General features: G+C 36.6%; 1 protein-coding gene across 3 annotated transcripts; it reads right to left on the bottom strand.

Annotated features, from left to right (window-relative positions):
- Positions 1-204: 204 nt before the first annotated feature.
- LOC140535791 (uncharacterized) lies at positions 205-14078 on the bottom strand. 3 transcript variants are annotated; one of them, XM_072657298.1, is made up of 7 exons: positions 13508-14077; positions 10867-13247; positions 4054-4163; positions 3781-3906; positions 3549-3655; positions 3266-3447; positions 205-2736 (listed from the first exon to the last, which is right to left on the bottom strand). In XM_072657298.1, exons 2-7 carry the CDS (start codon positions 13168-13170, stop codon positions 2575-2577), a joined length of 2991 nt encoding a protein of 996 aa, XP_072513399.1. In that variant the 5' UTR covers positions 13171-13247; positions 13508-14077; the 3' UTR covers positions 205-2574. The 3 variants fall into 3 exon arrangements, with proteins under 3 accessions (XP_072513399.1, XP_072513397.1, XP_072513398.1); XM_072657296.1 differs by having other exon boundaries at positions 10867-14078; XM_072657297.1 differs by having other exon boundaries at positions 3266-3381; positions 10867-14078.
- Between the last annotated feature and the right edge of the window lie 424 nt (positions 14079-14502).

The raw sequence follows: 14502 nt of genomic DNA, 5'->3' as shown, positions 1-14502 counted from the left end.
ACAGAGGAAAACCTGAAATCAACTACTGTGTCATCTGTGGGCAGCAGTGGCTCCTCACCAAGGACCAGCACTGACCAAGCGGATCCCAAACTCTTAAATGGAAAGGCATTCAAAAAATCCTTGCCATCAACTCCCAAGAAAACCAACAAAAGAGGTGATAGACAGTTAAGCACAATGGATAATAGGGTAAATCATTTGAAAAGTAACATGTGCAGAAGAAGAGTAGTGATGTTATATCCAGAAACAAAATGTTGTTCTATTAAAATTTAAACAAGAACATTTTAACAACTGCTGTTTTGTTTTGTGTTCTTTTACAGTTTGCTTCTGGAAGTACTGCTCTCAGAATTAAAGCTTCACTAATTGTCCAGCTGCTATTCCAGTTTGAATCTTGCAAACATCTAATTAAACCCCATTATCATAAGCAATTCACTAAAAGGGCACTTCTCAACTTCCCAGACACATTAGTTACATGACTTAACACTCCTTCTTTCCATGACGTGTGTACCCCTATTACACAAAAGCCTGTTAACCCACTATTTAGTGACTGTTGTATGGCATAAAATAAAATTTTACAAGCATGCAAAAACAAAAGCTCTGATAATAAAGAGATTTTTATTTTTGTATATCCCCTTGTTGGTGATCATTGTGAAGTGATAAAGGACAAGGAATTTGGAGATGCTATGAGTTCACAGAGGTCAGGTATGTGTTGTCAACACTGAGTTTGCTCTTCAGTGGAATTGCTTTACCGCCTGTTCAGCCCTTTTTATATTTTCTAAACGTTTGCTCAAGCTCTACTACAAATTGTCTTCTTGGAGGTCTCTGTGGTGACAAAGTATATTTAGTAACCCATAAAGCCAAGCTGTTGACATTATGGCTTTAAAAGTGATTTGATTGTTCACAGGGCTGCTAATGTGGTTACCTCGACTACCAGTTATATTGAGAGAGACAGTTGGGAAAAAAATCAGGGGGATAAGCAGAGGAATGATGAGAGATTTGGGTCCAACAAGTCTGCCGACCTTTCTCCCTCTTTGTCCTGTCTCCCTGTCTCTTTTAACACAGACTACAACGACGAATGAGACTGGAAAGGAAAAGAATACATTAACATATTTAATACAGTAAAATTTCTACTTCAGACCTCCACAACATGTTTACAAAAATGCAGAGTTGCTTAAGTAGGTGTTGACAGGTATTTGTTTAATACAAAACAAGCCAAAAGGAAACAATTGTTTATTTTTTCTCTGAAATTAAACAGACAAAACAGTACAGAAGAAATAATCAGTTCTTAGAAACACCTAATACACAGGAGAGCTTTAATCTTAATATAAAAGAGTAAAGAAAATGAGTTATTACATTCAAGTAAAACACAATTTTTATGTATCAAATAAGTAGGAAATGGACATGGCTATTTAGTGTAGCCCTAATTATTATCTTATATGCTGAAAAGTATTGATCAAAAGAATACTTTTGTACAGAAATAATTATTTTAGTAACATACTTGGAAAAAACATTACATGATGTATGACAAAAATAAGTATAAAATAAATGACACTAACCAAATAGTGTACAGTGTTCGCCACACTATTTGGGGCCTCTAAAAACACTAAACATGACTAAATTCCTGTATAGTTTACATTACAGTGCCTCTTCCACTCCCCCTTCAAGGCACCGTAATGTAAACTATACAGGAATTTAGTCATGTTTAGTGTTTTTTTGCATATCCTTTCCATGCTACAACTGCCTAAAGTTGTACAGCACACCAGTACACCTGTTGTACAGCAGCCATCTACAGCTTCTCTGCTTAAGAGGCTAGTCTTTTTAAGTTATTTTTTATTAAATAGTATATAAGGTACGCTCAATGGGATTCAGATCAGGTGATTAGTCTAACAATTAGTTTTTAGCGATCTGTTTTTAAATTTGACAAAGAGTGTGGGGGGGGGCTGTAATTTCAACATTTTGGTAAAACTAAATATATTAAAAATAGTTAAAATCTTAAAATCAGACAACTGTGCACTTTATAACATATAACTTGTTTAAGACCACATCTCAAAACTGAAGTAAAAACATTCATGGACAACACATCACCAACCGTATGTTTTTTTGTTTGTTTGTTTTAATTTTTTTTTGTTTGGGGGAGGTGTCAACATTTGAGAAAAAAGAAAAGTAACCGTAACATCTAAAGAAAATGCTTACAGAAACTACCAAGCCATTCAGAATGTGCAATATAGTATTTTAATAAAGCAAGTACCCCAGTGAGTGCACTCTTCAATTTTCCCCTCTCTCTCTCTCTCACACACACACACATACACACATTCATATGTATTCACATTGTAGTCTAAACTGCACATGCACGCTCTTAAAAAAATAAATGTTACCTAAATAATGCTTGGCTTGGACATACAGTTATGGGACAGATCTGTGGCTCTAAATCATCTCTTCACACTCCTTTCATTAAATACATACTTCTTTCAGGAAAAACCTTCTGTAGGAAACCAAAAGGTGGTCATTCTGTGGCATCACTCCAAGAACACTTTTTGGCAGCTTTAGTTTTAAGAGTGTATGTTTATTCTGCCAAATTCATTTGATCTTTTTGGCAACGTCCAAGTAGGCAAATTCAATCTCTCGTTCTGCAGGGCAGGTGTTGATAAATTCCTCTCTCTGGTAGGCAGAGTTCAGGTATCGCCAAATCCCTTTCATATCGTCTGGAAACTCAAAACCTCTATACTTCTTTGCAACAATCTGAGACAAGGTATAACAATACAATTATTGAACAGCTTAATCAGTGTTCCTAACACGTTTACGCTAATACAGTACCACAAAGGAAATGTACAAACTATGATTTTGCAATGTTTTTAGGGATGCCCTTCAGACAAACAAAAACATAATATGTGTCCTGTTTCCAAATACCTTGTGTAACTGTACCTTGGTGGAAAGGCACCCAGCACAGGCCCCACCATTTTATGTTTAAAACATAATCAATCATATTAAGCACACATTGCCTGTATATCTATCTAAAGAATAAAGCAACAGATGTGAGCTTTCTTTGGTTCCTACTACAGTTCTGAAAATGTGAGATGAAGCCTTTCGAGACTGGGTAGAACAGCGTTCTTACATTTTTGTGACCCTGCCCCATCACACCTGATTCAACTTAACTGTCAAACCACTCATGGGCTGAATCAGTTGGTGCTCAGAAACAGATGCCAAACATGGGTAAATGACTGTCACTTTAACATTCTGCAATGTAATTACAGAGATTATAATGAAATACCTTGATGATGTGTAGTTTTGGAAGCAGGTTGCAGTCAGCCAGAGTCAGGTCAGGTCCGTCAAGGAAGCTGCGTGTGGATGGCCCAGGGTCATCAGTGCTGTTGGCATCAATTTCCTCTGGCAAAGGAGATTGCAAATACTCATCCAATTTCTTCAAAGATTTCAGTAGAACCTTCTCCAAACCTAAAAAAATATGTACACATATACATATGCTTACCTTAACTTCTGGGATCCTTTTGACCACAGGGGAATAGCTAATCATTTTGTTGTTAATAATTATTTACCATCATTTGCTTCTTTGCGGGGGTTCTTGATATAGGCAGAAAACTTGGCAAATACATCTATTCCTGCAGTGTTTGACTCTGGGTGCTTGGCAGCTAACTTTGGGTACCTTTAAGAGCATTGATATAAGGTAAAACAGACAACTGTAAAATGCAAAAAGCAATTACTTTCATGACAACTTCACTGTAGCAAAGGACTTACATAAACATCAGAACACAGTATCTAGTCCAGTACCTGGGTGGCACAAGCCTTTCCTCAAGAAATTCTTCAATCTTGTTGACATCCACCAGTACTTCACTATTGAAGGTCATGAAAGGTGGGTTGGTGCCTGGTGCAAGGTCCTGCAGGTCAGCTGGCTTTCTTTAAAAACAAATATGTCAATCCACACAACCCTTTAAGAATAGTATAGCAGTTTTTGAATAACTACTAGGATCTGCTTATGTCGCTAATATTCATTCTATACATTAAATGGTATATATCTTTTTTTTTTATCAATAGTGCCCTTACCTCTTGAGATCCACAGTTGTTACATTGAAAATGACTCCCTTTAGCCAAAGGATCATAAATAGCCTCTGAGAAAAAGGACAGTTTCCAATACTTTCGCCATCACTACCTGCCTAAAAAATGCAATACAGCGTAAGCAGAGAGAAATGCTAACTCTTGCAGTTGCAGTTATCACCAAATAAATATGTAAAAAATTATATTGAATATTAATTCTAATTTATTTATATCTCAGACAATACAGTCCAACATTATTTCATAAGTAGCTGATCATGTGCTTCCAGCCTTGTTTTGTGGGACAAAAAAACATACTTTCAGATGATACAATTTGCATAACTCACCATGAATTGAATAAGTACTTGCATAATAATATGTACCCTTTGTAAAGGTTTTTTCAAGCTTTTTCTATGTTGCATAAGTAAAATCTCTAGCTTGTTCATTTTAGTCTACTTCTAGCTGTAACTCCAACCAGACATTTTACCCATAATGCCATATGTCAAATAAGCCAAATACATCTTTATTCAGCTATATAAACTTGCATTAAATCCGAAAATATCTCACATAAGCTGTTTAGTGTGGAGAAATTCTTACCTTCACAAAAAGTTCAATAGAGGGAAATCCAAATCTTTTTGCTGCTATATCAAACCAAGCCATTGTTTAAGATTCGTTTCCACATGGAGTTGTTTTTCAATTTAGCAGAGAATAACACTTAAATATCCACTATATTACACTGTTTAATGACATTTACTATTATTATCATTTACTTTTGTATCAGCATGAATTGTGCCTAATGTTAATGTGGAGTGCCCTACAGTATGCAATATGAGGCAGCTAGAAGCCAGGTTAAAACACTTGGTCTTTGTTACAGCAAACAGACATCAACAGTTAGCCTGTTTATAAGCTTCAGTCTTGTGAACTTTTTTGTTGCCTTGTGTAGGCAAGTGGAATCCAAAGCTCTTTGTTCTGAAGGCACGCAATAATATAACAAATGGGTAATAGACTGTAGTTGGATGAATTGCTGTAATGTGTCCCTCATAATGTGGAACATCTATTCTCCCCATGTATTTATAGGGCTTTAGTCTTCTAATATCTTATTTTAGGCAAACCTTAAAGGGCAATATTATATTTAAAGGCTGGAGGTGGCATCTCTGTTAAAACGGTATGAGAGTTTAATATTTTAACTTTGTTATTTACAGCTGGTTTGTGAATGTTTAGCTTTGCATTTAATTCTGCTTGATTCTGTTTGATGACAGATAGGTTACTTAATATCTTTCTAATAAATTGTTGCTGTCTTGCAGAAACATTTTCCAAGCGACAACCTTATCCAAATAATTTCCAAAACAGAAAAATACCTTCTTAACTGTCACTGGAATGTAAAAAGCATTACATTACAGTTATTCTGGTGTATTTATCTTAGTCCATTTAACATGAACTTTAAACTCAGTGTAAAGACGACTGCCTACAGTGAAATATGGAAAGGTTTTTGCATGACAGCGAGAATATGCATAAAAATGATAACAGTCTATAGTAACATGTAGCATCCACACCTATTATCTCAGCTTTTGTAAAATAAATTACATTTTTAATCGTAACTGAACATGGGATTGCAAATGAATATTAATACACAAATGAGTGTAATTTATGGATTTTAACCCACATTTAGAACAGAACTGTCACACAGTAAGAAATACAGATTGTCTCTAAGTGTATTGTCTACAATTTATTAATAGTGCGATATCTGCATTTTCTCTTTTGGTTTTAAGAGTGGTACTTTGTGTGGATTTAATGCATTGGATTTATATTACAATATATTCCAGAATGTAAACACAAACAAATGGCACACATTAGGCTAATTCACCAAGTCAAAAGTTTTTTTTTATTAGATATCTATTTATATTTATCTATATTAATCTGAATCTAATATTAATACTGAATATGTACCAGCATATTATTTCAGAACATCGTTATTATAAATTAGTGAGTTTGGAATCAGAATGTTCAAATATTGAAACTTAACTAAGCTTCTCACTAGTTACACATTCTGATCTTCAAGAACATGATATGTCTTCATATTCCACCAGAGGGCAGCATACAATCTGTTTCTAATGTTTTTGTCCAATTTTGTTATCTGTTTGGTCTAAGGGTGGAAGCATTGAATGTGGTTTTGATTGATTTGAATGATTATAGCTAAAGACACACACCACATACCAGCTGCAGAAAGTTTTACATTTTAGGGACATGTTGCTGTAAGATTTCAAGATAATTAAAACAATAGCTTTAATTTGAAACTACTGTCCTCTGACTGTTGGCTTTCATAGATTTTGTGTATATGTAATGTCTGGTGTATTGCTAAATGAAAGGGTTTTGTGCTATGTAATAACTCTTTGTGTTTCTCTGAATTGTTTGTTCTTTAAATTTAATTCACTGTAAATGTGGGAAACGTTTTGAATAGTGTTATGTGTTTGTAAAAGAAGCTGACTAATCAGGTTACTGATCACATGAGGCTGAGAACTGTGACAGTGACCGTCTAAAAATGGTATGCTATCCTCTGTAGTACAGAACAGGTGCAGCAAGCACTGGGGGGATGGGGCTAAATTAGCCATTCTGTGTCAAACTCATGGTTACCAAATGGAAGCACTGCAGTGTTCCTTTTTCTTGCAGTTAAGAAATCTATTCTATGAAAGCATGTTTCAAAATCTTAACAACAATATATGTTCGGTGTACTTAGAGGTAACATAAGCTTTGTGGATCATCTGCTTAACTCCTTCAAAAGGCCTTTAAGACATAAGAGGCTGAAAATCTGTGGACTCAATCAGTGCCTGCCTGTCCATGTGTCAGTGTGTATTGTTGAATTAACGCCTACTGTGTAGAATTATCACATACAGTGCTCATTTAAGCCCAGACAGATACAAATAAATGCTGTCAAAAACTGCCAGAGGTCATTAAACACTTTCGATTTTCCTGTTCAATGTTCAATATAAGTGCTACCTGTAAAACTAGTACATAGCACAAGTAGTACATAGTTCAGAAAAGCCTTATGTGAAAGGTTAAATCCTACCCCCTGCCCCCGCAAACACCCACTGCATCCCATAACATGTCCAGACTAGCAAACATCTTAATGAGATTAGTTTAATGGAATGCAGACCAACAGAGAGATTAACCCTCTACTATTCTGGGCATTTTGCAATGACACTTTTCATTTCAATAAAATCTATTTTCTTCTGGATGATATTTAAAGCACAAGTATTTGCACTTCTTAAAACAGAGTTGCTCACAGCCAATGTAGTCTCAAGTTATGTATGTATGTACTAGCCAAATTCAGTTGCTTTTCACTCCTAAAAATCTGATGTTTCTTATCACAATCTTATCTAAATAACAATAACAAGCTGAGAAGTACCATGGTGTCACCCCTATTTCCAAAGTAAAATAAATCACTAAATAAATAAATAAACTCAGACAATGGAAGCCTTTGTTTTTGGAGCCGCTTTGCAGAGACCTTACAGGAGGTTTATTAGGACATTTTTACTAGGCTTAAAATCCTACTGCTCAGGGCTCCTTTATTTCACAGGAATGTTGCTCTTGCATTTTCTAAGGCATGGATCTTATTGGGAACCCCAGCAGGGTGAACATTACAGTTCTTATTTTATTTCCTTGAAGATGGATTGTGCAATAAGTGTCCTTAAAAGGAAACCAGTTTCTATTAACAATGAACATTTCATTAAATAGCTTGTTAAGAGATGCCATAAATGAACAAGTCTTAGTTATTTGTAAACCTCTGGAGTGTAAAGAACGTCCTCATACTGTAAATGGTCTGTTGCAATTACAATCATTTGAGAGCCTTGTAAAGTGTAGTGTGAACCATTGCATAATAACTTTCCATTTTAAATGCATTTATGACATACAGCACTAAACAGGTCTTGAGTTCACCCTACTACAATACAAAGGCTTATGTCCACAGTATGTGTCTATATTGCCAGATATAAGTCATAAACAGTACAAGCATAAATGACCTGAACTGGTCATTACACTCATCATTGTAAATAACACTGCACCCTTAACCCTGCATGTTAACAAATTATTAAGTAGTCAAAGTGGGCTAGGATTTGGGTGCTATGCTGATCTGTGAACCATCACTGATCCTCCTTAAGCTTCTAAGCTTCAAACATCCTTCATCTTGTGGTTGCTACTACTTACTTAACAGATGCTTTTTATATTTACATTCCAACATTAGATTACAAGTATGTTTTATTTTACTGTACTTAATTCCTCATAAAAGTTATATTTGAGATGTACTCTGGAAATACTTAACAAATTGGTTATAGAAAGTGACAAAAACTACTCTTATGATTTTGTTTTTTATATAAAAAAACCATTTAAAACAAAATAACAAAAGTTAGATTAAACCAGATTTAATTTCAAAGGCCACAAAAAATAAATCTACTGTAAAAATGCAGAAACTTGGCCAGACACATAATTATATGACATAATTCAAATAGTCAAAAGGGTTATATTAAAATACAAGGAATTACAGTGTCATTATTAATAAAATATATTTACTTCTATTAAGTAATTATCATTAATATAAGGATATTTTATACAAATATAGCTATTATCAAATTCTCTGGAAAGATTTAACTGCTAGTGGTTTCACATAGACATGTACACTGCTGTTGTTTACTGTGTGATACTTTATGTTCTGAATGAAACAATGTGGCAGCATTTATATGATTGGACATAAGTTCTGAATACAGCAAAGCTTGAAACGGGAACAATGGTCTCAGTCCATGCAAATGTGAACAAATGAGAAAGTCAGTCCAATAAATTATTTGTTTACAACAAGTTTCTTTACTTAAAGAAAAACATTGACCTTTAGGTCAATACTTTGTTGAAGCCATTTCAATTATAGTTGCAATAGAAATGTCAAGAACAATTTAAATAGCTCAAAACAACTAAAGTGGTTTCTCCAAATTCAACACAAAATGCCTTGTTTAACGACTACTGCAGAATTATTCAACCCCTTCATGATGTCTTCAGTACTTAGCAGAGCACCCTTTTGCAGTTTTGACCTGTTGCAAACCAAGACACCAGCTTCTGGCATTGTTCCTAAAAAATCTTAGCCCATTCATCATGGGCTGTGGCATCCAGTTCTAATAATATTCACAGGTTTGCGTGCTGCAACCACCTTTTTCAAATCCCCCCAAAGATTTTCTATGGGTTCAAGTCTGACTGCGACCACCACTCTTCCAGGACTTCTTCTGAAACTAAGCCTTGGTGGAATTTGAAGTATGCTTGGGATAATTGTCCAATTGGAAGGTACACTGGTACCCAAGCTTCAGCTTTCTCACAGAAGGCAGGACATTTTCTTCTAGAATTGAATCTTTTTTTGAATCCATCTTGCCTTTCAGCTTTGTTTCATCGCTCCACATAACAGAATCCCGAAATGTCTGTGGCTTATTTATATGGTTTTGAGCACATTGGAGCTGACCGGTATTGTGCTTTTGGGTCAGTGCAGGTGTACAGGCATGGAGACCTTCAGTGTTTAGTATACACCTGCAGTAGTCATTAAAAATGACATTTTGTCACCACCACCACTTGTTATATTAGTTGTGTTGGACTTTGTAAATTATTCCTGGTTGTTTCCAATAGGGGTTAAATAATTTTGACTGCAAATGTATATGAAGTATTTTAGCACAAATTCCACCTGACATCAAGTTGACTTCAACTATACTAAATCTGATTAATTTATGACAATGATAATGAAATCATGAAAGTGCCATTTTCTTAGTATATGCTTTGGCCATACACAGATGTTTTTTTTATGATAGAAGGCAGGTTTTGTAGCTTAAGGCTGTACACCCCTGACCACAACATCATTTTCTTTTTGAATGTCTAATTCACAATATAAGATTACCAAGCCACCCACACAGTCTTGACAGTGATACAGTTAGTAAATGTGATGTTAATGTGGAATACTGAGTAAAGGGAGTAATACAGAAGATGGAAGTAGTGAAAAGAGATAATAATTATGTTTCCAGATTCTATAAAAAAAAAAAAAAAAAAAAAATGTCTTAATTCGATTGTTGCCATGTTTTCATAGCATGCAATTTCCCCCTCACACTTAGGACTCATTCACCAATGTCTTCCTGAGAATTTTCTTAAATTTGTTTTTGAAAAACATCATAATAAAAAGTTATATAAGCTATGTTTAAAACGTAATGTTCACAGCTATGCTTTTATAACGATGGATTACAATGTCTTTGCGAATTAAACAAATCCCAAATAAGAAACCACTGGGGAATGTCAAAATAATTGTGAAAACTGCGTAAGTGGGTTTTAAGAAGATTTTTTTTAAATAATGGTTGGTGAAAAAGGCCATAAGACATAAGCAGGGATCATGAATTCTTAGTGAGCTACAGTTCAGAACAGTTTAATGGTTTCACTGCTCAGACATACCTGTCTTTAATTACCAGTTAATCATCAGATTTAGTTTTTGTGCTTGAGCGTGGAAATTCTCTAATGTTGGTCTCCGGCTCTCCACGACTTGTCCAGTGGTGTAACTATGATCTTATGTGCCCCGGTGAAACATAAATAAATAGATCCCTTAACTAAAAATTACATTGCTATAATTATATCTCTGCAAAGTTGATGCCATAATATAGGCTAATAGTTAGAAGTGGATTACTAAGTTCTACAGCTACTAATAACTGTCAATTTATTTTAATACCAATATACAGAGTCCATATATACATTGCACCATTCAGGCCATTTTTGGCTTATAATTTGGTTGTTACACTTCTTAATTCTACTGTTTGAGAATACCTTCACATAGAGAGAGATCTCCCAGTCCGAAGGATCAGCACTGTAAATCTTCTCCTGCATTTGTTCAACTGGACTCGTCTTTGGAGGCCCCGCATCATCTTCTTGCATCACAACTGGGGGGGACTTCTTCAGTTGAGCTGCCTCCTTTACCATTGCAGTTCCAAGGAGGCCATTTTCCACCTTGACCTCTGGACCTTTGCCTTTAAAAGCTATCTGTTCTTCACGCTCAATGCAAATGTTTTTGGAGCGACTGCCAGTGGGTCTAGGAGGCTCCTGTACCTCTGACGTCTCGCTGGCAATTAACCATGCAGGTATTGCCACTTTACGGCCGCCCTCTCTTACTCTCTTTTTTGGCTCATCCTCAGTGACAGCCTTGAACTGTTCAATCCCCTTACTCCCTTCTTCTTGTGCAGCTTTTTGCACTACTTCAATGACTGGACTTGGCTGTTCTTTTTTAGTGCCCTCCTGCTCTGCTAACTTCTGCTTGCTTTCAATCACTCTGATCAGTTGTTCTAGCACTAGCTTGTTGCTCATCCTCTCCACCACTGGGTCTAGTTCATCCTTCATGACCTCACCTGGCTGTTCTATCTTCTTACACACTCCCTTCCCTGGCTCCTCTATCTCATTACACACTCCCTCCTCACTGACCTGCTTTACTGCACCTATATCCTCAGTCTCTCTTTTCTGCACTATGACAATCTGATCCTCTATGTTATGAATTTGCACTCTCCCCTTACCTGCCTCATTATCTCTGTCTTTGTCCTGCTCCTTTTCCACAAGTTTCTCATTGTTTTCCCTACCTCCCTCCCACACTGTATCTTTTTCTTCCGGCCTATCTTCAATTGATGTATCTTGCATCACTGTCTCTTCACATTCTTCAGCTAAGTCCAGATCAGTCTCATCAGGCATCTTTGTAAGCGGTTTCATTTCATTCCTTGTAGTCACTGTTTGCACAAGAGGGTCAATGCTGTTCAGCTGTTGAACTGTGAAATTAGCTTCTTTTTCCTCACCACTTTCTTTGTTAATTGACTCATCATCTACAGTGGTCAGTTGTTTAGTCTCATTGACATGTCCACTGTCACTCTCAAAGGCATCAATATTTTGAAAGGACTCTGGTGATTTCTGAGTTGCTTGGCAGTCTTTTTCTGCTCCTCCTAAAGACACTTCTGGTATAACTAGTTCTTTCATCCCTGTTTTATTCTCTTCAGCTTGCTTTTCTTTGTCAAGATGATTAATTACAGGTCCTTCAACATCAGGCTCCTTTGCATCTTTTGTTTCTACCTCAGCACTCATTTCTTCTGTAATCTTTGGATAATCACTAGCTGCTGCTGTATTCTCTTCTAAGTCTTGTAACGGCCCCTTTGGGAAATATCTGATTGTGCCACTGCTGGCCAAATCTGCCTTTACCTCTAGCACTTGTTCCTGTTCAACATTATTTATCTTGGGGTTCAAGAAACTTGTCAATTGTTTCTCTGACTGTGTGAACTCGTTATTTTTCACTTCCACTTTTACAGCTGGTTGATCACCCACCACCACTTCTTCAACCTCCTGAACCATATCATTTGCAGGAAAAACTTGTCCTTCAGGTTGCTCTGCTTGATCCTGTTGTACATCATAGGCAGTGGCTTCGGTCAGATGCTCTACAGCTACATTTAGATTTGCGTCAATTTCTTGCATTGCCTCATCATTAAAGGAAAGAACATTTGCCTGATTCTTTATCTCTATACTCTCCATTAATCCTACCTCAGAGGATGCCACCACCTGTTCCACTTCTTTGTTTCCCTCCACAGCCTGCTCCTCATTATCTGACTCTTCCATCGTCATTAAGCCCTTTTCTTTTTTGTTTTCACTGAACAATTCTGAGCTCCTCTCATCTTGGTTTTGCAGAGATCTTGCCACTGCCTGCTGAGTTTGTTGCAAATTCGGTTGTTCCTTGTCTTCCATGTTGGTTACAGGAGGTTCGTCAGCAATGGACTCTGCTTCATTTTGAGATTGTAGTGGTAGTTGAGGATAGAATTCATTTTGAGCAGGTGGTTCAGTCTCATCCTGTGGATCATATACTATCAGGTCAGCTTGCTTCAGCTCCTCCTTTGTCTTTTCCACTACTTCTTCGAGCTCTACATTGGGAGCTTCAATTTGTTCCCTAGATTCTGCATAATTTGCACTCTCCTCATCCATTTTGCCCCCTGCTCCTGCATTTTCATGCACTATGATGAGAGCCAGTTTCGAATCCTCTTGTTGTCCAGATGGAGACTTTCCCATGCCATATATCTGTTTCCCTGTTGTGCTGTCCTCACTTCCCATGCCAATGTACTCATCTACTTCCTCTGCTAGCTCAATTTCTTCCTCCTCTTCCTCCTCATTGCTTCGATTGTCCAAGTCTGTACAAGGTCCCACAGTAGAATGAATGACGGTGTCATTAGAAATCTCAGAGTCAAGACCCATGTCACTTTTGGACTGGGCCATAATGCAAACAGAAAAAGCCTACAGTATGTTGAGAGTGTACTACGTCTGTGTAACTCTAGTTTCCGTCCTTACTACACTATGTAACTGCTGTTCCAGTCTATGTGTTGAGTGTCTGCAGCAACTAATGCTTACTCTGTCTCTCCCTCTATGTCTCCTTCTCTCTATGTCTACCTACCCCCTTTTTCTCTGGAGGATTATGGTGAATTTCGGATCCTGATCCCCACATGACTTGCTGGCTCTCCTAAATCCGCTCCACTGGGAGCTAGGCTGACCCAGGCTGATCGGTTTAAAGAGAAGGACACGCCTTCCGCCTTACCGACTTGCCATGGCAGACTTTCTGCATGCTCTCACTATTTCACTGAAAAGTCTAGGAATTCCATTTCTTCTGTTGACTTGTCATTTCTGTTTAATTTTACTTGCTGTGGTGTTATTGATGCCTATAGTATTCATTAAACATGTATAGTAACAAGAAGATTTTACTAATTTGGACTTTTTAGAGCACATTTTAGAGCAGCAACTGCAGATTATTTGGTTGGACGCCTGTAACAAACTGAAGTTGTCTCCTTACCCTATATTAGTGCATACTGGAATACTTTTATAAATAGAATTCCTTAAGAAAAGGTTTGGGAATTGCCACACAAAGATTTCATTACTAACACAATATGTATAGCCTACTACATGATGTTTTATCCTGTGAACATTTTACCTTTTGCACAACAAAAGGTCTAGGAAAGGCTAGAAAAGGAAACAGTGTCCCTTGTTCTTTTCTGGCACTGTAATTATACTAAAACATTAGGAGAAGTTAATACTTTTACTCGAATATTACTTATCATCCAAGCTTATGGCTGAAAAAAACTATTCTGATGTTGTTTTTCGTTGGATGAACATATACTATTTGCTTACTTGGCATATGCAAAGAAAAATTAACAAGCATTCCTAGTAAGTTGTGGTGTAACAAATATATGAAAAGTATAAAGCATTGTGCAAATAAGAAAACGATATTAACTGTAAATGGGTGTATGTAGTGTATGTTTTTATATGATTGTTAAAGCATCTTATATTTAACCTTTATAAGTACTTAATGTATTTCTTCTTGTATTGTGTTATGACATATGACACGACAAAATCTACCGCCATAGGGGGGCACTAGACACCGACGAAGCCAACCAA

This window comes from Salminus brasiliensis, chromosome 15 (assembly GCF_030463535.1).
Source record: "Salminus brasiliensis chromosome 15, fSalBra1.hap2, whole genome shotgun sequence".
Lineage (NCBI taxonomy): Eukaryota > Metazoa > Chordata > Actinopteri > Characiformes > Bryconidae > Salminus > Salminus brasiliensis.
Note: the sequence above shows the minus strand (reverse complement) of the source record. Positions and strands in the feature narration are given on the sequence as shown.

Excerpts from the sequence above, each read along its gene's own strand:
- LOC140535791 (XM_072657296.1), bottom strand. The coding sequence starts at position 13,332 with ATGGCCCAGTCCAAAAGTGACATGGGTCTTGACTCTGAGATTTCTAAT. Across the intron at positions 4,164-10,866 it reads AGATCTCTCTCTATGTGAAG|GCAGGTAGTGATGGCGAAAG; the intron begins GTATTCTCAAAC and ends TGCATTTTTTAG. Across the intron at positions 3,907-4,053 it reads ACAACTGTGGATCTCAAGAG|AAAGCCAGCTGACCTGCAGG; the intron begins GTAAGGGCACTA and ends TTGTTTTTAAAG.